Source organism: Aythya ferina (genome assembly GCF_964211825.1).
Source record: "Aythya ferina genome assembly, chromosome: Z".
Taxonomy (NCBI): domain Eukaryota; kingdom Metazoa; phylum Chordata; class Aves; order Anseriformes; family Anatidae; genus Aythya; species Aythya ferina.
In genome coordinates, this window is record NC_140299.1 from 84,899,160 (window position 1) to 84,925,404 (window position 26,245).

Below are 26,245 nucleotides of genomic sequence, written 5' to 3' on the forward strand. Positions count from 1 at the left end.
ATTTTTTTCTAGATGATGCCAGTTTCTCTAGAAGAAAATTATCTAGTTCAAACCTGGATATGCAAATTGTATTTGTAAGAAGTTAGATTCCTAACTGAACACTACCAGCAGTGAACTTTATGAATTTCTAGCAAACATTGTGCCATAGAATCTCAAATGATAAATACATTTTTCTGTTTTTGTCTCCCCAGGCACAGATCTGTAACTATGCAAGTGTGAGGCGTACAAGTGTGCGGTACTACACAGCTGAGAAAAATGTTACCTGCAAAAATTGCAGTAGACCAGGTCATTTGTCCAAAAACTGTCCTGGTCCAAAGGTAAATGCAATATCTTAATTGCCTGTAGATACAGCTGTTGTTTCTGATTCTCTTTTCTGATTGCCATTAGAAGATTTGCTTCAGTGGTTTGTTATTTCATTGCTCCAAGTTGAATGGTAGCTTGCACAAGATCAGTTTCCTATATAAAAATAACTGGCTGTTTTGTGAAGGTGATTACTTTATTTAGTTTTTATAAAGGAAAAAAAAACATGAGTACAAACAGATTAGAAAGAGAGTTAAGTACAAGGTATGTATATCTTTTTTATACTGTAGAACAAGTTTTAAGAACTAAAATATTTTTAAAATTTATTTCAACAAGAACATTAAGGAATCCAAGAATCACCCTTAGTAAACGAATGAAAACAGATGTCTGTATAATGAACCATAATATGAATAATGTTAAAAGTTACTGACAAGATAAAATTACTTTAAGAAGGTTGGATAGATGCCAAATATTTAGAAAGTTTGTCCATGAGTTAGAGGTTTAAAATTCAATCGCTATATTGTGAACAAGTGATGGCAGTTGCATGAGGGTCTGGATTTATCAGTCCCTGCAACAAAGCCTGCAAAAATCCATACCTCATTCACTGAGGATGCTACCTACACTGAGATTTTGAATATTGACATAAAGCAAATTCTTTGAAAGCATGTATCCTGTGACTACATCCCAGACAGTTGAAACGGAGTGAAGGTGCACTCCATCACTGGAAAAATTGTCTTTAAACAGATAGGGCTTTGGTCCCAGAGTACTTTTTACGGTTTTATATTTGCCAGTCCGAGAGGCCGTCTGTGTGTATTTGCATGAGTCACAAGGCATGGAGCTGAGTGGTTGTGGTAGGCTGATCCTGGCCAACAATTAAGCCCCAATCCAGCCACTCACCCACCCCCAGTAGGATGATAGAGAGAACTGGTAAGGCAAGAAAAACTCATGGATTGAGATAAAGACAGTCTCATAGGGAAAGAAAAAAAATCAAGAGATGCAAAGGCAATGTCTACTTTGGACCTCCCCATGCCCCCGCGCCTAATTTTATTGTTTATCATGATGTCATATGGTAAGGGGCATGTCTTTGGTCAGTTGGGGTCAGCTCTCCTGGATGTGCCCCCTCCCAGACTCTTGCCCACTCCTAGCCTGCTGGCTGGAGGTTAGTGTGGGAAACAGAGAAATCCTCAAAAGCTGTGCAAGCACCATTCAGCAACAGCTAAACATCAGTGTGCTATCAACACTGTTGTGGTCAGTAAACTAAAACACATCCACATATGGGCTGCTTTGAATAAAATTTACTCCAGCCAGACCCAGTGCAGTGGTCTGTAGGACACATAATATCTGCAAACAATTCCAGTATGTTGTGTCACATGCTGTATATCATGTTCCTATGATACACTTACACTTTTCAGCTTTCAAGAAGTCTCCTAAAAGATAAGTGTTCATACAGAGTACCAAACACTTTTTCTCTGAGTGAAATACACTTTCCAATTTAATGTTAATTCTTGCTGTATTCACTGAGCAAGTAATTCTAGAGAATTTAATATGTGCTTCTGATGTTATGTCCAAAATAATAAAGTACTGGGAATCTATGCAGTTTTTCACTATTTATAGTTCTCCTTCACTATAGTTTCTCTGTGTAACAAAATTTCTATGCAATTCCTGGTAAGCATTTAGGATGATTTCTTCTTCATTTCATCTTTTGTGGAATTTTTGTTTTGTTTTATGTAATCTTTTAAAATGTACTTACTTAAGATACTTCTTTTGTACTTCTCTGTAGAAAATTCCCCCTTGTTGCCTGTGTGCAGAAAGAGGTCATCTACAAAACACTTGCCCAGCACGGTTTTGTTTGAACTGCTGTCTGCCTGGCCACTATTTCAGGGAATGTCTTGAGAGAGCCTATTGGAATAAGCACTGCAGTCGCTGTGATATGAAGGGGCATTACGCTGATGTGAGTATAATCCATGGCAAACAACTCATTCACTATTGTTTTTGTATCTGTCAAGAGCTGAAGTTACATGAACCACAGTTATTTCATATTTTCTTTCATTTTATAAAGTGCATATTTGTATAAACTTATGGAAGTATTGTACTTGGTATCATGAAGGGTGGTCCAAAGAAAACTAGAGCATTGGAAACACACAGTCTTTAATTTACTTTTGTCCAGTTTTAGTTAGGGTGGTGAAAAATGTCTATTAATATGGTTTTGTACTACTCATCTCTTTTAATAAAAGGATTTTAAAACCTAGAAAGTGCAGTTCAAACATTTTCAATGTGGTGGTTTTAAAAAACAGGGGAAATATGCAGAAAAAAATGTATTCAGTAAATGGAGTGTTTAACACTTTATTTTACTCTGCATGGAGAAACATTGAAAATATTAGCAGCAGATAAGGAAGAGAACATTTCTGTTGAACAGAAAGTGTAAGGAGGTTGAAATTAGGAGATATGTATTGCTACAAGCATGCTAGACAGAGGTAAAGAATAGCTCAGATGCTCTAACAGTTCCAGATCAATGACTTTACTATGGTCACATATTCATCAATGAAAAAATTATTAGAAGTTTAAACTAAAGTCTAAGTGGGTTTGGGAGATGTTTATAACTGTGTTGTGTTTTATATTGCAAATGTCCTTTATGAACAAAATGGAAGTGGTACATTCTATTTCTTACGCAAGTAGAGATGAATAAAAAATTTATCTGACAGTAGCTTGTAGGTATACATGTCTACAACCGTATTTTCACATCTTGGATTAATTTCTGCCTGTTTGTCAGTAGAGTCCTCTATTATTTTTGAACATGCAAAAAGAAAGATAATGATGACATTAATTCTGTATCTAATTCCATATCTCTATGAACAGGCCCTTATATACATACTGTAAGAGAACTCATAAAGTAGTGGAACAGTTGAAAAATTGTTCTAAATACTTCGGTATTAAAAGGAAAATATTGATAAAAGCATGGAATGTCTGCAGTCTACTGGTGTCTGTTTTAATCCCATAAGAACCACACTGATGTTTTCCAACTTCAATACTAACACTAAAAAAACAACATTCTCTTCTTAGACCAACGTGGCTCATACAGCTCATCTTGGGTGGGCACTCTGGTCCTGTAACCAGTCACTCTACTTCCTTTTTCATATTTTCTTACACTGCTGCTATGTCTAAGCATTGGAGAGAAAAAAGTACTTGGTGCAAATGATAATCCTCATACTTTACTTAAAAAAACAAAGGCTTTACTTAAAAAAACAGAGATGTTATCAACCTTGCATCTGTATTCATGGTAAAAATGTTTCCACCAGTTGGGAATATGAAAGATCTCTTTTCATGTATCTATGAGATACTTTCTACAAGACTGAATGTTCATTTGTATTTCCCATCAGACTCTTGACTGTGTGTTTCAGGTTGAGCAGCAAAATGGGAGAAGAGTTTCTATTTATTTTGTAGAGATGTGGAGCCCTGTAAAACACATGCATTCTGCTATTGTTATTTTTAACTGGGCATTCAAACTTGTCTTGGATAAGTGAGTGAATAACTTTGGCATAAAAGTAGCTATAGACATTTTAAAAATGTTTGAATATTTTAAGGATACTGAGGTATACTAAAGGTCATTCAGAAAAAGTATATTCTCTACACAGAAGCCTAGATGGGAGTGGTAAGGGCTTGGGCATTTGCCTTCATTTGGGTGAGACTTTTTCCTTAAAACTTTTACCATGTAAATGGTGCCACTATAGAAACACATTCTCCACGGCATGATCTCCCTTCTCAAAAAACATCTCTTCAATTCTTCTGAATGCATTTTGAAAAAAGAAACTAACTGTTGACAGTCTGCCCAAAAATATTATTACCACTAGAGAAAGTTAGTAGACACTATACAGTAAGTGTAGTCATCATCAGCTCCTTAGTAATCACGACTCCTGGATCTAAGGACTGTAGTGCCATGCATCACCACTGCATGATCTGAAAGAAATCTAAAGATTTTGAATAAGCACATTTAACATAGTTATTAATGTCACGTAGCCTACGTAAAAGTTTCTATAAATATTCCAGAATGTGTGTATTTATATATATACATACATATGTTTTATATATATATTATATATATATATATTTATAAACAGAAGCTTTTTGTAGCAGCCTAGAGTCCTCAAAAAACAGCAACTTTGCTTTCATTAAGTATGGTGTACTTCAAAGCTAGACATGACTATGTTTTAAATTTTTGCTTCCTGCATGAACAATTTTGTGTGAATTTTCAGTACAGGGTGAACTATTTTGGCAAGAATGTTCCAATTCTGTTGGACACTTGCACAAAAGCATTTTTAATACTGGTGAGAAAGTATTGAATCCTATAGCAATTGGAGGTTTGGTAAAAGAGTAAAAGTGATTGGCAAAACAAGCAAAGTTTTCATGATTGATAACTATGCATAATGTGAAACATATGAAGGATTAGGCAAAAGTATATTCCAGTGATGCTATCACTTTATGAGATTAAGTGGTACTAAAAAAAATACATTTGGAGAGGTCTTCTATTTGTTCTTTTGTGTTTTGTACAAAGTCTTTCCCAAATAGTCTGTAAATGTGGTAGTGCTGAATTATATTTTAAAAATATAAATCAGATGAAGGTACTGACTTTTCAGTAGGACACTTATTTAAGTTTAGTATGAGGTTTAACTGTGACTTTAATGTGAAGATTTCTCTTTGTGTTTTGTAAATCACAAAATCACAGAATGGTTCAGGTTTGAAGGTCCTTAAAGACCACCTGCCAGGGGCTGGGATGCCACCCACTAGATCAGGTTGCCCATGTAAATAAATACAGGTAAAAGATGTACTTTGTCCTTTCTTTAACTTCACTGTGGGTTTTCAGTAGCAGTGGTTGTTATAGTGTAAGGGCTGAAAAGATGAATTCAGTTTGAAGGCATTTGTGACTGATTTGATCTACTAATGTAAAGCATACTTATGTCATTTTTTTTAACCTCATATGAAATTACATTACATTAATTTACATGTCCCACAGATTCCTTCCTGATACATAGCAAGTGGTCTTTTATGCTTTATATTGTTTCTCAAACTAAAAGCAACTTAAACACAAAAATAGAAGAATAAATGGCAACCTGTGTTAAAATCAGCATAAATTCCTACTAGCTAAATTTTCTTGCTAAAGATAGGGTGTAAATGTTTCCAAACACTCCTGTTTGATTCCCCTAAATGTTATTATTTCTGAAATTCAGAAACATTTGATATCTCTTTCTAAATGTCTCCTCCTTTCCTTTTTTTTTCTTCCATTTGGTCAAAGATGAAGAGAGATCCTGAGAAGACCTTTTGTTCCCTTTCACTGAATACAAAAGTTTATCTGAATAACTGTTCTAACCTGATACAGATTATCTTCCATAACCTCTGTCATTATATTCAATCCCTATTTTGCAGCATCGTGGAATAGTTGAGTTTCAATGAGTTGTTTGACCCGGTAGCTTACCAGTCAGACACAGGAAGCTTCCCTTGATATGCTAGTTAAGTGTCATTTCTAGATAGGATGAGAGGGAATGTGCATTGTACTGTACATGTATCCATCCTGTTCCCCAAAATTAGTTGTTACTGCAGCAAATAATGAGAAAAATAAGAAATTAAAGAAGGAAAAATGAGAGTTTGTTACAGGATCACTCTAGACAATGATATTTGGGATATGCAAATAATGCTCAACCCATTTGTGATGCCCAAACATTTACTTAGTAGTATTTCTTCTGGTATTTTTGCATGTTAGAAATTTAAATTCGGTTTTCTTCTTTTAAATGTACTTTTGCTCATAGCTAGTATTTACACAGTACCATTCCTTTGAAGAACACGAAGGGTATATTTCTGTAAACACTTTCTGGTAAGCAATTGGAAGTGTAATGTTGAGCATTTTTTACTGGACCCTTTGAGGCAGTCAAGCACACATTTGTGCTTAACTCAATGGACAAGACACTGGACAGAATCCTTCCACTCTAAGCAGATCTACCAGGACTCTGCAGAGATGTGGCACAAGGAGATTCATGCCTTTACAGCACACAGACACTACTAGCACTGACCCTGTGCATATTGGCCTGGAATGCCTCAGCCCAGCATTGGCTTCATCCCCTAGCCCAGCTTTGCTGCCCAAAGGCTGCCCTGGGCTGGCATTCCAGCAAAGCTGTGCATTTGTCACCTCACCAGCAAGGGAAACCTTCCCCCCTTAGGAGAGCCTCTGGTTCCTGCTCCTACTCCCAGGCAGCTTAACCCCTTCTGCAGCCAGACCTCCTTCCCCTCCATGCCAGGTTGTCTCAAATCACCAGTTGTCCCGGCAGTTATGATCTGAATTTCCCCTTCAGTAATCCTGAGTGTCTTTTCTTTGCACCTTTTGCCACCTTTTCCATTTTACATGTTTTGTGAAGCCAGTCCTCATAATTTTATTTTCTGTAGGGAATTGAGTCCTCTATCATCCCCAAATTTAAACTCTACCTAAATTGTACAGATTATCAGGAGCGTTACAGCCTGTGTTTTGGCCGTTCACTTAGGTCCACAATTAAATCAGAAAGGCTTGTCTCTGAAACTTTCTTATAATCTCATGCCTGTCATGAAGTAGCATATCTGTTCAGTGAATGCCAGACCATGTAAGTAGAATTTCATCTGTCCTGGCAGCTTAAATGTGAGAGTGCAGTAAAGCAGTCTAGAAAAGTGATCAAAGAGCAATTAGAAAAGGAAGAAAACTAACAGTAAATCTTTCTTCAAATCAGGGCAAGAAGCTTGTAAGGCCAACAGATGATCGAGATATGAAAGGAATGTTCAGCCAAGATAATTCCATTGCTAGCAAACTAAAAACATTTTTTTCGGGCATCTAATGTTCGTTGTGGAAGAAATTTGGGACATTTTCACACCAAAGTATTACTTTAGGGAGCAAATCAGGATGGCATCACTGAAATTTAAGATGACAAATGAATTCTAACCAATTACGAGAACTAGATAATAGTTATCCAAAAGGTGTAAAGGCACTGAGTGGTGAAATAGCTTGATGACTGAAGGTGGTGTGTAACCTCTTGACTTGTGTCTGATTGATAACTGAGTAGAAAATACAATGATGAATTTTAAAACAGGTCCCAGAAAAAGCTGGACAACCAGGCCTGCCAGCCTAATGTGTACACCAGGCAAATTAACTGAAACTGTAATAAGTCAAATACGAAGTGGGTGTATAAATATGATATGCATGGGAGAATTCAAGAAGGATTTTATAAAGGAAATCCCACTTCTCGGAAACCTCTGGAGTTCTTCAAAGGAGAATGTCAAGAAGCATTTGTGTGAAAGTGATCCAGTTAACATAGTCTACAGTTTCCAGAAGGCATTTGAAAAAGTTCCTGACCAAAAGCTTTTGAGGAAACCAAACAGGCATGGAATAAGAATATAAAGGTAGAATATGCAAGTGTGACATAGAAGAGTGTAAACAGCAGAATGACAATATTTGCTAGGAAGACTGAACTTAGTGTCTGAGTGATGTGAGCCAACTGTGAAGACATGCACAGCAACTGTAATAAACAGCAAAATAAAATGGCAGATGAATTTTAATGGCACTAAATGTAAAGTAAAATGCCTGGGAAAAAAATAATTGCAGCTTTATATATGAAATGATGGGCCCTGAGCTCTACTATTCAGGACTCAATTTTAAACTTCGAAGATACGATTCCAAAAATAGGATCACTTCATTGTTCAGAAGGTGTGAAAAAAAGCTGATGGAATACTAGGAATCACCAGGCAAGCAGTGAAGAACTGGGTGCAGGTTTGATCCCTTTCTTCTGCACCCTTCAGCACAGCTGCATCTCTTTAGCCAGGGAGAGAGATGGCAGAGGAAAGGATCTATAAGGACCTTCAAAAGCCTCTGTGATGGGAGACAGTGGTTAGGGATCAGTTGTTTGTTGCTTATTCTTGTACAAGAATTAGGGGCATCTGATGAAGGCAGTAGGAGTCATGTTCAGAAAAGACAGATGGAGTTGACTCTTCAGGCAGTAGGTAAAAGACCTGTGAGGCTCTTTACCAAGGGATGTAATAGATGATGAGTCTGTTAGGGATATGGTTTAGTGGGGACTGCTAGCGTTAGGTCAGAGGTTGGACTTGATGATCTTGAGGTCTCTTCCAACCTAGAAATTCTGTGATTCTGTGTGCTCAGGCGCCAGAGGACACTGAACCAATTGATGGAAGAACAACTCATTGAAGGTTATTGAATACATAAGAAATTGTATTCAGCTTGGGAAGTCACTGACCTGGAAACAGCTGAATGTGGAAGAGTACTAGGGAAAGGAGGCAGATTTGCCTTGTTTTTAAGGTCCATGAGACTTGGGCTTATGGCCACAGTTAAGAGACAATGGGCAGGTGATCTGATGCAGTGTAGCCTTTACTCATTTCAGACAGTAAACTGATTGTAGTAACAGATGCATGTATCTGTGCCTCTGTTAATTGCATCCTTTAAAGAGTTATGAGTCCTCTCCATGGGGCAATTTATCAAAAATCCAAGTGATGTACAAAGCCCAGTCAGTTCACCTGTTCAGTATCAGTCTGTCTGTATCATTGTGATGTCTATGGTTCCTGTAGGAACTAAGGTCAGACTACAAGTTCTGCTCAGAGCCTGGAGCTAAATGAGTCCAATGTTCTCCAGAGTTCTCCAAAATACTCTGAAAACTCTAGTGCCACCTTCACAGAGCAGATCTTGAGCTGTTATCAAATTCTTTGGACTATCCAAAAAGGCTTTAATCTGTCTTTCCCAGATCCAAAAAGGCTTTAATCTGTCTTTCCCAGAAAGACCACTCAATTTTACTGTGACACAAAGGATGCAGAACAATCTACCATGCACGCTCTGTTTCAAAGTGACTCTCCACAGCCATGCTTTTGTCAAGAAGAGAATATGAGGCAAGTCAAGGTACTTCATATAGTTTGATTTGAAAATGTTCAAAGTTATTTAAAACTTCAGGGTAATACATTTATTACTAGTAACTTTTCCCGAGACAACTCTAATAATTTATAGGCTCATCTTGGATTCTGAGTCATATTAGAAGAGCTGAACCTAGTGTGCTTTCATCAGGAAAGTTATCAGAGAAGCATGTAGCAGAGCTGTTCAGATGTTTTGAGTGCTGCTCTGTTTGACCATATGCTGCTCCAGCTACAAAGATGCATGTCTCTCTTATGCAATGTTACTACCTTGTCTTGCATATCTGTGTGTACAAATACATGTCTGTATGTATATATTTGAGGTGTACATGCATGTGTATACAGTTATGCTTATATACGTGTATGCTGTAAACATCCTCTGTTTTGCAAGTTTGGTGGCAGTTCAGATGGATGTCTTGAGGCTTGTGCTCTACAGTCTTGTGTGCCAGCTGCATGGGTGGGAAGAGAAGTTCATAAACAGGATGATGTGGCAGGAAGGAGGCAAAAATGGTAGGCATAACATTTCCTCAAACACTTACGTAAAAACAGCATACAGATACACAGTGCACTGCCAGAGTTCACTATTGGAGGTGGCAGGCAGCAGTGTCCTGGTCTCCCACATTCTTCAGCTGTGCAGTGTCCGCTGGCTCCATCTGTGCATATCTGCACACTTCAAACACGCTCTGAAGCAGTGCTTCTGCCCAAAAAACAGGTGTGTACTTCAGTTGGGAACTTCACTTATCTTTCTTTAAATGTCCTTTTCTGGCTGTTTAAGCCATGGGCAGAATGTTTTCTCACAGATGATTTCCTTCTGCCTGCACTGCTACAAAGTGCATGCTGCTGGTTACCATTGGTGCTGTGCCAGTGTTGGCAGGGCTGGATATGGCTCTGCATGGGCTGGACCTTACCAAGGGTGTGCTCGTGACGTTTCGGCCAGGGGCTTTTCCACCAGTGGTGCTGCATAGCCTCCATCCTTCTTCTCTGCCCTTCTGCTGGGCATTGTGAGAGAAAGCAGCAATTTTGTCATTTTTTCCTCACAGTCTTATTCCCCAGCAGCACTCCCTTTTTTTCTCACCTGCCCTGAGTCAATTTCTGTCTAATCGTAAGCATAAGTAAACATTACCAGGAGTCTTTGTAATCCTGGTGGTTAAACACCTCAGTTCTGCGTGCAGCGCTGGGAGTGGTGGCCATGTGAGGCTTAGCTTATGGGGAAAGGGTCTTGACATCTGTTTGTGCAAGAGTGTTTCTGGAGTGATGCATTGTGTATTTTTCGCGGCTGTTCCCATGCGGAGGTGATGAAAAGTGTGTGTTTTGGCAAATCTTTTGTCTTATTGTGGTCGCTTACAGCGGGGCAGCTCCTAGCAGCCGCTGCTTTGACAAAGCACCAGAGGATTCTGTTAAAAAGTTGTGTTTAGTAATTGTAGTCGTCGTGTCAGACCATAACTGACTTGGAGCTGAAGGATTTTTGCGAGATGAGTAGCTGTGCCAGCAGGGACCCAAGTCTCCTGGGCCAGCCGCGCTCTCATTAAGATTTGCCGCTAGCCGTGGCGGTGTTCGGCAAGTATGTGACGTGCATGCTGTTATTGTATGCTTGGCTTGTCAGCCTGCAGCTTTCTGACACTCACTTATGTCACTCTTTATTCAGAGAGGAAGAAGCTTTTGATAATTTGACAAGACAAGCTCTTAAACGATCTAGGTCATGGCCTTCACTGTCTGTGATTGTGAACATATTTCCTGAAAGCCCTGTCACTCATCACAGCTACATTTTCTCCCGGGGAGCCATAGGCCCATCCCGGTCTCCTGTCAGCGCGTGCATTTTGGTTATTCATACGCCAAATACAGTGGTGGGGTTTTTCCTCCACATTTGCGAATGCTGGCGTGTTAGTGAGGCTAATCCTTCCCGCGCGGCGCTCCCAGCAGGGCCGCCGTCCAGCGCCCGGCGCACCCGGCAGACGACTGGCCAAGGGGAGCGGAAAGGAGGAAAGGCCGCTTAGCGCTGTTTTTGTGTTTGCTCACTGTTGTGGAAATATGAGAACTGGTGGCAAGGGCCTTGTCTATTGAGCACTTGAGTCCTGGTCTGCTGTCAGGGGCTGTTTCAGATTGAGTGTTTTATTTTCTTTGATGTTCACATTTGAGAATAGGGAAGTGGGAATTAAACAACAGATGCATTAAGCCGTTGTTCTGGTAAAACAATAATTAGCACCTGATAAAATTCAATACGGGTCAAAATGCACAGTATCTAGTCTTGATTCATCTGGTGTGGCAAACAGAGCTGGTTTGTGTTTGGATATGAATAATAACCATTCCAAATTAATCAAATGTGGTTACAGCAGAAATGGCATTATTTTTGAAAAATTAATTGTGCAGAACTTGTGCAGAAAAAGGTGTGCAGATTTACCTAAAGATATTGAAAACCATCCTTTGTATATCTTTTCTGCGGCTGTAAAGTGGTGGCACTGCTTTTAAGAGTAGTCAACTCTTGTGTTCTTACATCTAAATGCTAGTAAGGTCAGACCACTGGGGCAGGAAATAAATGCAATTTTATTTTAATGTAGTTCATCACACTGCCATCGTGCTTGTATACCACGAGGGCTTTTCTTTAAATGAGGGCCATTCATGGCTAAGTACTTTTAAATAAATAAAAATCACAGCTTTGGTTGTTGCTGTATTTGGTTATTCTTTTTTCCACAGCAGGGCATGCATTTTATTTTCATTTCAGAAGCCAGTATTCAGTAGTAATTCTTAATTACATTTTTTGTTGTTCTATGATAAAAGATATAGACAGTCATTCTGAGCTGATGCAAGGTAATAAGACTCTAAGCTAAAAGCATCATTTTTAAAAGGCTGTTCTTTAGCATCTGATTTAGACTATTGTATTCAACTTCTGACTTTTCGTAAGTGATCATTGTGACGATGAAAAGTATTATATTGAATCACCATCTGAATGAAGAAAGAGGCTTGGTGAATTTTCCTTTACCTTCTTCCTATCTCCCTTAAGTTTTCCCACAGCCTTGAAGCACACTTGATGATGATAATAAAACTTACCTCTAGATAGCATTGCTAAGTAGTTGGGATTGTTCCTCTTGCAGAGTTTTGTTAAGAGCTGTGCCAGTTGTAGATTCCCACTTTGAGTTTCAGATTTTCACTCTAAATGATGTCTTTGATCCAGGGAGGAAAAAATATATATATATATTATTCAAAAAATAAAGTAATGTTTTTTATTATTAAATAGCTGCTGTGTAAGTAAAGGTCATATCACAGAGTGGCATTTTGTCAGTATATGACAACTCATTGATTGCGATTTTTCAACCATATTAGTCTGGGGACACTGTGGTAATCGAAAACTACCCAGAACTAATGTATAAATAACTGCTTGATACCCCTGTGCTAAACCAGAAAAAGTCTCATGTATGGTTGAAGCTTTATATAGTTTTGAGGAAGAAACTAATATCTTTGATACGATATTTTTATCAGGTAGAGAATGTTTATATATTGCATCTCAAAATCCTGTGCAAGAGGAAAATCCTTTTGTTTGCATCTGAAAATAGCTCGAGTGTGTTCAAACTGTCAAATATTGTAGTGTTTTCCTGTTAGAAATATGATGTACTTCACACATTTTCTTTATAGAAATATTAATATAAAACTCAAATATTTACGTGAACTATTTGAGTAAGATGAGAAATATTGAACCGTTACACAGAACAGATTGTAAATTTTTCTCCAGAAAATTGTGTTGCAGACAGAATGAATAATAAATAATATAATTTCCATCACATCTGCGAAAAACTTACTGAATGTACCATAGGGTGACTGTCAAAAACTTGTGTTATTCTGTGAGAGATTCGATGGCTAATATTGATTGTTGTGTATTGTTGCTGTTTTTGCTTTTTTAATTAACATGCTTTGTCAGAATAAAAGAAGGCAAGAGTTATGAGAAAAAAAAATATTAAAAATCTAAATAAATGTTACTAGTACTAGTTTACAAGTAGTCATGAGAGTTCAATGTTTGAAATTATAGCTACATCATATTATGTAGAAGCCATGGAATAACTAATATTTCTTCTTAAAATACTGAAAATTGAGATTGACAAACCAAATCAATAATTGTTCAAATGATTAAGAAGCTATTTTAACAGAAGGGTGAATGTTTTAAACAAAAGTGAAAGACCTCCATTGAAGTAGCTGTGTACACACTCTTAAAAAACTAAAATGGCTAACAAAGTGGCAGTGTTTCTTTATCTGTTTGTGGCTTGAGGAGAATAGAAGAAGACGGAAATATTGACAATTTTGTAAAAATATCAAGAACAAGTGAGAAATTACCCTATGTCATTGATCACTAGCACATTCTTATTTTGTTTAAAGAAGAAAATTCACATTTTCCTCTTCCCTCCTTCTTACGTATTCCTTAGGTCCATTGTCTAATTGTAGTGATTGAGAATCTACTCTGTAAAAAATTTTACAATGGGCTGTCCTTACAAGTTGGTTTGCAAGACTTGCAAGTTATTTAAAAAAAATAATAATAAAAAAAGCAAGCAAGACATTGTAAAAATTGAAACATTAAAGCAATCTGCTATGCTTCTTGTTTACAACTCATCTGACATTAGGCTACTGAGGATTATTACATGTAACAATTATGTTTTGATTAGGATAGAGATATGTACAAAAATACTAAAATATTTTTATTTCTACATAAAAGGAAGGTACCTTGTGATTTAATTTCCAAAACACTGTATAAATGTAAAAACGCAGAAAATTTTAAATTTCAATTAATTTGTGTTTGTTTTACAGTATTAATACTTATTATAGTTAAGAGCATGCTACTCTCCCAAACTTCTAACCTTCAGAGAAGAAGGGGAGAGAGAAAACTGTTACTGGCTTTCTGACAATGGCAGGGAGTGTGTTAAACCAGTGTAAAATTCAATTAAACTGTCTAGCCAGGTTTTTGAAGCTGAAATGCAGACCCTTTCAGTTAAGCTTCTTATTTTCCTGTGACCGACACCGGTGGATACTGTGTTATGCCAAAACCAACAGGCTGTAAAGCACCTTGTTTCATGCTCCTAGCTGATCAATATTTTTATTTTCCAGGCTTGCCCAGAAATATGGAGGCAGTATCACCTAACAGTAAGTAGAAACACCTTTTTTATTTTCTTCTACACCCAACCTATTTACTCTTCTGTGAACTGCTGACCATAAAATATAGACAAGCATCTTCTGCAAGAAGATAATAAACATCTGAAGAGTTTTTGAACTGAAGAATGCAATGAAACACTGTCAGTATTTTTTAAACATCTTTAGAACTTCTGATTTTGTTTTTATACTGTAATCATTAAATGAGTGTCTTGCAGTACTCTCTCCTCTCAATGACTACATTTACACATATAAAGAGAGTTAAATTTTAAGTTGAGATGCATAGCAGAAGCAATAATCCCATCTCAGATATCCCAAATTCTGGTAATTAATCACCATTAATGACAAAGCTCTGTTTTTAAAGGAATAAAATAAATCTCAGCTAAAGAGAGATGTTAATTTGAGAAATACACTTTATAAACTTTTGTAGATGATTGCCAGTTGCCAAGAATATAGCTATCCTTCTGTGACATGTGTGAGTTGATCTTTAATCATTTAAGCAAAACAAAACAAAACAAAAAAAACTTTTTGAACTGTAGCGGTATATTACTTAAGGGTTTTCCTCCTATGTAAAAGAGAGACAAAAATAAAACAAAATGCTTTCAAAATTGGCTAATATTTAAGCCTGGGACACTATTTAACTGGTTAAAACAGTATTTAAAGAATTGGTATCACAAATGTTGAATACATTAATTTATAAAACTTCTATATATAAAACTACCTTTAAATACTAGGATATTTGCTGTTCATCTGAATCTTTGTTGTCACTGCTGTCCAGATCTACCTCTTACTATTTACCTGTTATATATTTTTAATCACTGTTGTCCATTCAGGATAAAGGAGAAAAGTTTGTTCAGTACTTTTCTTTACGGGTGTTTGGTGTGCATATTTTCTATGAGCAATAAATATGGCATGTCTTTTATAATTTGTTGCCTCCACCACTTCGTAATAGTGGAATACTCTTTTTTTTTCTTTTGGATTTTGCTAAAATTAGAGAAAAACTGTGCTGACAACCTCTTGCTTTTCTCTTCTGTGTAATCATTTTAAAACAACGATCAGCGTTGGAAATCCTCCACTCTCTCTGAGCACTTGTAAACAGAACTGAGGTAGTAATTTTTTTAAAAGAGTTTAGGAATAGGTGCATTTACTGAATATTTCTGCTTGTATTTTTTAAATTGCATGAAGCAAGAAAGCAAATATTTTCATTATATTTTTTAATGGTGCATATAAAAATATTTTTGAAATGTTTATGATATCTGGAGCCTAGTAACCACATATGTATATTAGGTACTGCAATGTGATGGGTTCTGTTTTTACTGAGGTATAAGATTTCATTTTATTTTATTCTTGCTTGCCATTGAAGATTCCTCAAAAAGCCAGTGGTGATCAATACTTCAAAAATATTTATTTTTGTAGAAATTACAGAAGAGCTAAAAAGTGGCCAAGTTTTTGTTATGAAAACATTTGAGGTAGCTGAGGTAGAAAATTTTAGCTAAGAATTTTGTAGAAAGTGTTCTGAGTACTTTACCTTGTATAAAAGTAAAAGCATTTGTTCAAGAGCTCTTGTAGACAAATAAAATAGTTACAGAGTGTATTATTAACAGTCCTGTTTAGAAATTATTAGTGCTATTTAGAGACATTTTGAAATGTAGTCAAAAATGGATACACAGAGATAAAGACGCTTAGATGTACAGCTTAGGGATATGGTTTAGTGGAGGGCTGTTAGCGTTAGGTTGGAGGTTGGACTCGATGACCTTGAGGTCTCTTCCAACCTAGAAAATTCTGTGATTCTGTGTGAAATAGGCTTGGAGTCGGACACTAGCTACTTCTAAATACTTTTGTGTTTTCCAGTAGACTGCAAGTTATCTGTAAATAAGAGTTATGATATCTGGGAAATACTTTGCACTTCTCCATTTTATGCATGGGAAGAGCCATTGTGACTCATTTAAAGTTACATTAATAGTCAGATTAAGACGAATTTTCAAAAGCTATGTGGTAGAAGACATGCTTGATATTTTTAAATTAGTTTATACCTTAAGATAATGTAATATCTGAGTTGTTTAAATGTATGAGGCCCAACTTTTATTTTTCTGTTTAAATATTTTTTGTACCCACAGCAGAAAAGACTAAATAGTTTTCTTGAAAGAATTAAAACTTCTTTAATAGAATAATGTATATTGTGTATTTTTGTAAAGAATTATAAGTAAGAAGTAGTTTTTTTACTCCCGTATCATCACATTTGTATTTCGGTATAGAAATTAGATTATAATTTCCCTAGTTTAGAATAAATGCTTCTGTACAAAACGGTAAGTGTTTAAAGAAAAATAACACAAGTTACAAGTTACATGTTAAACTCCTTTTGTGGTTGTTACTGTGCTCTAGAAACTGCCTGGTTATTAGGAAACAAACAGAAGCTACAGTGGGTTTTTCCTGTGCTTAAGCCATTGATTTAAACTGATATTGGTAAATTGATCATGAGTGTCACACCTACAGGTAAATGTGTGCACAAATAAAACAAGGTATTCCAATTTTCAATAAAAGAATACTTTTTTGATGTTACTTACAGAGAACCATTACAAAATTTGTCTAAATGTTTTGCATTATGTATTCTTCATTAATTACTGTGAATGTTTGTTAAAAAACAGACAGCCTTATACCTTTCTCTTTTGTGAAGCTTTTGGTGATTTTATTCATTATCTGTGTCTTTCCTAAGAGATGGACTGCCATCTATTGACTTATTGTAGCCCCTGCACAGGAATGTGGATTGACTAGAACAATGACTAAATAATAAATCCATTCTGCTGTTATGGATGGTGGTAGGTTTTTGTTTACATTAGCTGTGGTGACAAATTTTGGCACATTACAAACAATTTGTTATATGGGCAGAAATGTCTTATTCTAACCAAAATAGACTGGTGATGCAAGAAATCTTATGAGCAGTTGAAATGGCAAAAAGGATTATAAGTGGAATATTTTAATTTGCCCTTTGATAGAAGAAAAGATTATCACATTGTATTCAAGGAAGCTTAAATTTAAAGGATCTGTGATAATCAAAGGTTTATAACTGGATGAGGTTAGTTTCTTTAAACTTGTTCTTTCAACTCTTTTAAGTAAAAATGTTCTGTAAAAAAAAAAGAAAAAAATGGTGATGAGAAACTTTTGCAAATCATTCTCATTTTGCCTGATCTCTGTATATTTCTCCTGTGTCAGAATAGGGAAATTACATTTGTCAAAACATATTTTTCTTTATATAGGTATCTGTTTATTTATCCGCAATAAATAGGTCAGTTTTGATACCAGCTTATGTTTATCAAAGAGGCTATTATCAATTCAAATAATAACACAATTACTTCATTTGCAGATCCAGATAAAAAGTTTTGATCATGGCTTACTGCAGTGTAAATAATAATAAGTATAATTTTTTCAGTGTTAGGGCATTTGAAGGTCTCATAAAGCTTTTTGTTATAGATTATTAGGAAACTTAGTGTATAACTTCATTGTTCTAAATGCCAGCTACTCCACAAACCCAGAGAAATGTGATCTTAGCTCCAAAGAACATGCCATTATATCACTTTTTCCCACATCTTAAGGATATTGGGGGTGCTTTTTCATCATCAGAATGTTTGGCTCTTTTTATTTTTCCTTTTCTTGTTCTTTTGGATTTTTCCACAAAAGGTAGAAGCATTTATTAAATATTCTGTACTCAAGTGGAAAACAGTTTATGGCCATGCATTTACAGAGAAAGGAGTCAGGGGAAATACTTGTGAGATTAAGGCACCATACAATTTTCATTTGTTCTGTTCAGTTTTGCAGTGTATACTTAAAAAAAAAAAAACTACCATCAATAAAAACAAAAAATGATAGCATCCTTCTGCATTTAACTTGGTATCTGGTCATGTAACTAGTTCCTGTGGCAGCTCCCATTTTAAGTAAATCTTAGCATGTTGGAGGGAAAGAATAAGCCTGCCGTAGCCCAGGCTTAGACATTCATTGTGGAATCTGCGGCTGTGAGTTTTGTGAGAGAAAGCTGTTTTCCATTTCTGAAAAATGGCCAGCTAAATATAGGAACTAGATTAAATATTAACCATGTATAGCTTTGGAAAAATAGCAGGATCCAGAGCTGATATTTGGTGGGAGCATCACTTAATGGAAGAAAGTTTGTTTACGTACTGTACGTGTACTTGTACTGTACGTGTACTTGTGGACAAGACCTTGGGTGCAGACCAACCCCCCTTCTGGAGGTCGGCTGATGGTTTACTACTGGTTACCTCATGGCACTGATGAAAGGTATTTTGTAAGCACTCTCATTTCAACCCAAGAAATTACATCACTGGAAAATAAAGAGATTTTTTTTTTTTTCCAGCACATAGCGAGCCATGTTTTGCTCAAGGCGCGAAGATGCACTGTGTGAATTCTTTCATGTGAGCCTGGCTGAAACAAAGCTCAAACCCTTCCTGCCTGGTGGCAGCTGATAGCGGTACTGAGAGAACATGCAAATGGACACCTCAATATTTTGAGATAAAACAAAATATGCACTGCCTGTACATAGATCTCCCTGCGTTTGCAATCCTGTTTAATTGTTCAGAGGGGCTAGTGGTATACAAAAATGAACATAGCAAGGCCAGCTCGGGAAGAAAATGTGGATGCAATAATCAAATAGGAATTCGTATGGCAACTATTAGTATCATCTTCAGAAAGTACATGCAGAGTAATGAAATTCTGTCCCCAAAATGGACAGCGCACAATTTTTGTTTTTAGATTTGTTTTTCGGTATGTATGCATATGTTAAAAAGCATATTCTGCTTGGACTAGGTGGTTTCTTTCTGCAGAGATTGCTCATGTTTAATAACCTCTTCTACCCTTGTACAGCTCTGGCAGTAAGGACTCCTTCCCCCATCCCCTGTCTTCACTAGTCTCATTTATATTAAAGCTGCTAGATCAAGATGGCCACCAACAGAGTTTTAGAACAACCAGAATTTTTAACTAGCAGAAGCTATCATTTAACATGCTTTTTGACAGTTTGTTAATCTTACTTTTAATCCACTTACATAAAAGAAGGTGAACCAGGAATTGGCTGTTTTGGCCTCTGTGCGTAAAAGACATGAAGGGACAATGAATCTTTTGTGTTTAAATTTTGCGCTCGGATTTCTTTGTGTGCCATTATTAAAATCCCTCATGGCCTGCCACATTTTTTCTGAAATAAAAATGTAAGCAGTGTTGCTTAAAGTCAATTTGTATCCTTTAAAATGTGGCTTTCGTAAAGAAAACATTTTAAATGTTATTCTGGTGCAATATACTGAAGCTTAAGAGATAGAGTGTTTGTTTTCCAGAGAAGCATTGTATGTTTTGTGCCAGTGAAGGATGGGTTTACAAGTATTTTCAGGAAGAGATTAAGCTTGACTTGCCCATGTGCAGGGACAGGGCTGCTGCAGTGGCTTTGAACATGTGGTGACATTGGCAGTGGCATTTCCTCTGGTCCTTACATGATACAAGGTTGCCAGACCACTAGATTGTCATATTTATGCTAAATATAATGGATTTCAGCATTTGACAAGTTTCATTATGGTTGTTTTAAAATAATTCTTATGAATAGTAAATATGCCACCTAGTTTATGCTCTGGACAGTGTATTTTCTCGTATTTTGGAACTGCAGAGCAGGCCCTCATGTCAACACTTAAGCTGCCATTCAGTGTGATATTTTACAGTGAAGTCAACACAGAATTTCTGGGAATATGAGTTGAGAGTGAGGATATCTATCTCCTCTGAGACTGGGGGAAAACGAGGACACCTGGAACATGAAAGTGTCCCCACTCTTGCCATGGAGAGAAAGGTGACTGCGTGGTTCTTGGGTTGCATGAAAACTTCATATTTTCTGAGAATTTATGGTTGCCTTTTTAGCCAGGAAAGGAGGTGGAACAGATGTTTAATAACAGTTAGCAGGTATTTTGTTTTTAAATTATATGCATGCATTGTTCAAGGCTTAGCCACCTATCATTTTTGAAAGTGCCGTTCTGAGATAGATGCTTTGTAAATGTCTGCCTGCACTTTACAGTAGTTCTGGTGGAAATGAGTATGCTAAAGGTGGTTGGTATTCTATCTAAAAGGTCTCTTGGATTTCATTTTATGTTGTTTTTATTTTTCCGTACTACTTATAAATTGTCCCACATTATTGTTCTCTTTTAAGTTTCATATATTTTTGAGGATGTCAGAAAACTAAACCTAAAATCTGTTTTTCTTGAAAGAAAATGTATTTCACAAAAAATAGTAATCTTTCTGGTAGCTTTTATGACACACCAAAAAAAAAAAAAAAAAAAGGGCTTTCAGGTTCTGAAATAACTTATTTTGAGCAAATCCTATTCTGTAGCTTTCAGTAAGGAATATTATTAGAAAGAATTCTTTCCTTTTTATTTTTCCTCAAGACTGTATTTAAAATAATACAGAAAAATCAAGTAGCTTAAACATCTTTATACAAACATACAATGTCTACAAAAAATACTGCTTAGAGTTTGTCTTTTCAGGAAGTAATGTGTTTTACCTAATGCGTCTAGCCGCTTACGAGTACTGAATGAGGAATGATGTCGGGATGAGGGTGTTGATTAACTTGAATTAGAAAGTTCTAACTGGTAATTTGTTAAATGCCAGCATGCCTTTGCACTTGCACTTTCTTCCATGGGAAAGAGTTACAGTTTTTTGGTACTTCCTTATTATGGAGGACAGATCCTTTACTGAAATCTCTTTGTTTTTACATCACAGAATTGTAGGAGCTACCCCATCTCAGCATCTGGCTCTTACTACACTAGACCAGAAAGCTAAAATGACTCTTATGAATTCCAGACTCCGGCACGGACCTGAGAGGCTGTTTTGGATGGACTGTATAATCCTCCAGCAGCACAGTAATCAGCTGTCACTTACCTTAATCATTTAAGCATGGTAGAAAGCATGCCTGCTTTCTCTAACGTTTTATCTGTCTCATGCTCTTCCCCATCTGCCTCCCCAGAAAATAAAATAAAAGGTGCTTTTAAATTGAGGGTTAAAGACTGATTACATCTTGACCAGAAATTGCATTTTGATATATTTCTGGAAACAGGCTGGGATTTGGGGAAAATAGAAAGCCTGGCTGACTGAACCAAATAATTTCCATTGCTCTGATTTTGGGGTTCCAAATAACCTCTTCAAACTGTTTGATAAGTAGCATCCCCCCGAGGATCCCTAACTTCAATATGCACATTATAGGAACATTTGTGCACATTTAACATATGCACATTTAAGGAACTCAGTTTTCTGTGAAATTGTGTATTTTGACCCTGCCTTTAACTGGGAAAAAGAGAAGAAGAGAAGGGGTTGGAAATCAGAAGCTTTATATATTGTAATAGTTTGAATATTAAAATATGTGGTTAACTAACCTGTGAGTGCCTAGGAAGTTATTTGTGCAGTATGCAGCATTTTTCAGATGCTATGCCAGCAATCCTGGTGGTAAAATGAGCTCACGACTGGAAGAAGACTGGGAAGAGCTGCCTCTCACCCCTACTAACTTGTTGGCAGGGATTAGTCTATTCCCTACATATAAACTACTGTCTACTTTCTTTGCCCAGCATACATTACATTTGTGACACAACAAAATTCTTAGATAAGTAGTAACTTAAACAGAAAACAGGGCAATCATGGTAAGATTCACTGCTGAAATTTTTCCCTAACACACATAACTGCACTTCTGTTAAGTGAAAGGATTAACTTGATCTTTTTATTAATGTTTGCAGGTTTAGTAATCATTTTCTTCTCTCATCCTTTAATTTGAGAAAACAAACTTCTGCAACCATTTAAGTAATTTTTGTTATTTCAAGTCTTAACAATCTAAATAAGGAAACTAGCAGTTTTCAAGCTGAAATCAGATTCATGATGCATTTTAGAAACAGGATTCTAGTTGAGAAAAAAATCAGTATTATGTGACTTTTTTCTGCAGTAAATTTTATTTGTAAAAATTCATTTTAAAGTTCCTACATTCCTGAAAAATATTTTTCTGACCTTGACATGAAGGTGTTTTTTCTCAGTTTTATTAGAACTTAGAATTAGTTTTTTAAAATTCCATAGTAAACCAATAATTATGTGATTTATCAGATATGCTAAAATATATGTGAATTGTACTTTTAGGTAATTAATATAAAATTTATTTTGCTGCACTTTTCTATTGCAAAGTGGAAAAAGTCTAAAATGCCACTGGAACATAAATATCTCTCGACTGTTTACACGTATTTTGTAACCATGAATCATACTTTGCTTGTCACATCTCTACTCAATAGCAGTTTGTAAATTACGTGCGTTAGTAGTACTGAAGCTGTTGCATGTTATCATACAAATACTTTGCATTTTAAAATCTTACAGGTGTTTAGCACTGACAGTCTATTTAGCTCTGCTATGGCAGAAGCGTATGCAACTGTCCATGTTCTCTGCCAGAACTGCTAGTTCATCTTGTCAATGATCCATGTATTAGGAACAGCTAAGAGCTCATGTTAGACTGTAACTTTCTCAAGTTATGCTTGATCATGTTAATAATCTACAGATTAGGATTCCTTAAAAGTGATCACAGATTTAATTCTGAGAGGGGCTATCAAGTCAATGATATTAAAATACTTGTTAAGTCCTGGCATGTGAATAAAAAAGATACATTCCTAGTGACAGAATTACTCTGTTCCTGTTTTCATATTTTGGAAACTCAAGCATAAAGGCAGTTTAAAGAAGGCCTGTTCAAAGTGATGAGTTGTATACGTCATTATGCTATAAGTATGTACTGTTTTGCCACCTTACTGGATTAGTGTCAGAGCATTGGGTTATTTGGATAATATATTATCCATAGGTATAACAAACATAATCCAAAAGACATGAATATAACTCAATTGGGCACAAATAGTTACTTCTCTTGGCAGCACTTCACATTGAAACAAATTACAACGTTGCTGTCATTGGCTGTTCCTTTCATCTCCAACAAAATTTGATAAACTTTTTCTTGCTGCTTCTTTACTTATGTTACTTTATAGTCTGATCTGCCTCTAACTTGATGAGGCTCCTTTTCATTGTTCTATCTGTTGTGGTTCTGCAATACAGACAGCACCAGAGCAATATTACTGTGTATGTCACAGATGTATTTTGTACAAGTTTTGATTCTCCAGAGATATGAGAGAGGAAAGATTTACAAGAAGAGGTACTATTTTATAGTACATAGGTGATACATTTTAAAAAAAAAAAAAAAAAAGTCACTGATAGGTTTCGGAGGCAGCATCAAGTCCAAAAGCTTCTGCTTATGTCCTTTCTTTTTTTTTTTTTTTTTTCTTTTTTTTTTTTTTTGTGTGTGTGTGTATGTGTGAAACTTAGGGGTTCTGTGCCTGTTAGAAGTTCATCATCATCTAGCTATACAGAAAATAATTTGCACACTGGCAATTTTAGTTTGTCTCTCAACTTTGCAGTTTAATTCTGTTTCTCAGGTGTATTTGTAACTTTATTCAGTGTTTAAAAAAATGAATGGTGACCGCCTGTGCTTGAACTTACACATGCGCTGAAGGATTTCTCAGGACTGTTTGATAATCCTGAAATATTTTCTTCTTTGAAAGTAATTACACTGGATTTGCACATGATATCTAGTTTCTGTTTGAATTCTTCTGATGGCAGATGAGAGCCTGTTTGAATTAATTCTGCTTTTCTGATGATGGTATGAGGAGGGAAAGAGAGGGAAAGTGACAACAGTGAGATACTCAAAAGTTGGTTTGCAGGAAACAGCTTTGAGCAATGAGGTATCTGTGTGATATGAGAGAAGAGAAATCTGAAATTTTGTGATCCATTTTTAGACACTAGACTATTTAGAATGTCCCAAGTCATATAGAAGTAAACAGCCTTAAGTAACAGAATCATTTTAAAATGTGTGAGGACATGGAAGAAGCTTTTCTTTGTTAATGGTTATCTAAAGGCTGTCAGACATTTCTTCAAGGACATATTCTGGATGACGTCGCTTGTTATAAAGCTAGAAAAAAATAATTACAGTATTACTGAATATATATGATGCTCTTAAATAGAGAAAACAGTAAAAATTATGGTGAAATATATGAACATTAAGATGCACAGTTAATATGTTGGTAATATAAGGAAAATTATTAGTTAAAATTGTGTGTCAATAAATGACATTACAGGTTGAAGCCTAGGTGCCAGGGAGTTTAAAGAGAAAGGCTTGGATTATTTACTTAGAGTGTACCCCGTTCTAAATAATGGGGTACAAAAACTCACTTCTTATGCACCACTGTTCTATCTCATGTGCTCTTGCAGCATTATCTTTCATTTGCTTGTCTTCACCTAAATTTAGCTGTGATCAGAAATCACTTAAAAATAATTATTTATTAAAAATGCTTGCCTAAGAGAGTTATTTGAAGTGTGTTACTTCCTCCTTTTTCATCTGATTGTGAAAGATGATTAGTACATGACATAAAGGTTAAAGAGATAGAAAGGAAGCTGTAAATCATTTAGAATGACAGTAAAAATTAAAACCTTGGGCTTTATTGTGTTCCCCAGTGTATTAACTAATAAATATAACCATGCTTTAGTTCTGTTCATCTTCTGATTTTACCGGCTTTGCAAATGTTTGTGCTCAGATTAATGTAGAAATGTATGTGTAAGTATGCATGTGCTTATTGCCACAACTGTGTGTGTATAGTGTACGCCTGTAAGCGCCCTCTGTATGCCTATGTCTGAAAGTGTATATATATAAAAACACTTGGCAAGTCTCGTAATAAACATTCATATAAAATGTGTCCCCATGCATGAGTCTCCTCCTCCTCCTCCCTTGCCTCTTCTCCCTTGCTCCCACCTCCCCCACCCCACTTCAAAGCTTGTGGTCCTTTTTCCATCCTTGTACTAAAAGGTTTCTTTGTAAGCCAGGCCATTTGTCCATCATTGTTTGGGGTCCAAACAGTGGTAAAATACCCTGTCACCGATCCAGAGTGTTGTGAATGGCAGCTTCTCTCCGGACAATTGGCGGTGGTGCCGAGAAATATTCCTGAGAGGATTATTTAACCTTTCAATTTAGGGGGCACAAAGCCTGGCTGATTAATGAACTTTCTGATGGGCGCTGATAAGCGGATCTATTTCTTTATTTCCTCTAAAAGTGATTCCTTCTCCTGTCCCATATTACTATAATCTTAAACATAAAATGTAGCAAATAGATTAAAAAACAGCACTAAAGAGTTTATCTGGCTGGCAAACTGAAGGAGCTAAATTAAAATTGGTAATGAAAGCAGTGGCTGAGCCCTGTATATGTTTTTTAAATGCGCTGTGTATTTTGAAGAGACTTATTCTCTAGCTTGCCTGGTAATGACTGCTTTTGGTGCACAGTCCGGGGCTGGCTTCTGTTATCCCCCCAAAAAAATGAGTTGTGTTATCTGGATGACTGCAGACACATATGCATCCCCCTTTCTCACTGCATGGGCAGACAAGGTCGATAGCATTACAAGGTATTTGTGGCAGTGCTTGTTTCAGTTTTCAGAGCTGCCAGTTTTCAGCCAGATTTGAATTACAAAAGAAGAAGCTGGCATGAAAATTGAAAGGGTTTATCGGCTAGTCTGAAGCCTCATAGCACATTGCTTATTTATGCAGTCCATTTGCACCAGGAAATGTAAAAAGGAAATACATTTTAAAAATAAGGTCATAAAGACCCAGATATGTTTAAGATGGCAAATAAAATATAGATACCTATAATATCTTTCCAGGAAACGATTTCACTTAATGTTGCACGTTACTTCAGAGGAGCATTTGTTACTGTCATAAATTTGTGCATTTGTGTCACTGCATAGATAGTCTCTGGGGATTAAGAAGGAAGTGTTTGCTAACTTACTTTAAAATTAAAATAGAAGAAAGATAGGTT

General features: G+C 36.2%; 1 protein-coding gene and 1 long non-coding RNA gene across 4 annotated transcripts in view; both read left to right on the top strand.

Annotated features, from left to right (window-relative positions):
• ZCCHC7 (zinc finger CCHC-type containing 7) overlaps positions 1-26,245 on the top strand; it is a 116,368-nt gene that overhangs the window by 79,048 nt on the left and 11,075 nt on the right. For all 3 annotated transcript variants that reach the window (XM_084504260.1, XM_084504262.1, XM_084504261.1), the window contains 3 exons: positions 192-317; positions 2,081-2,251; positions 14,305-14,340. In XM_084504260.1, coding sequence (XP_084360386.1) covers positions 192-317; positions 2,081-2,251; positions 14,305-14,340 — 333 coding nt within the window. The remainder of the gene's footprint in view (positions 1-191; positions 318-2,080; positions 2,252-14,304; positions 14,341-26,245) is intronic.
• On the top strand, positions 14,359-18,230 carry LOC311427157. Its single transcript, XR_014687225.1, has 2 exons — positions 14,359-16,034; positions 16,158-18,230. It is a non-coding gene; the product is annotated as an uncharacterized lncRNA (long non-coding RNA).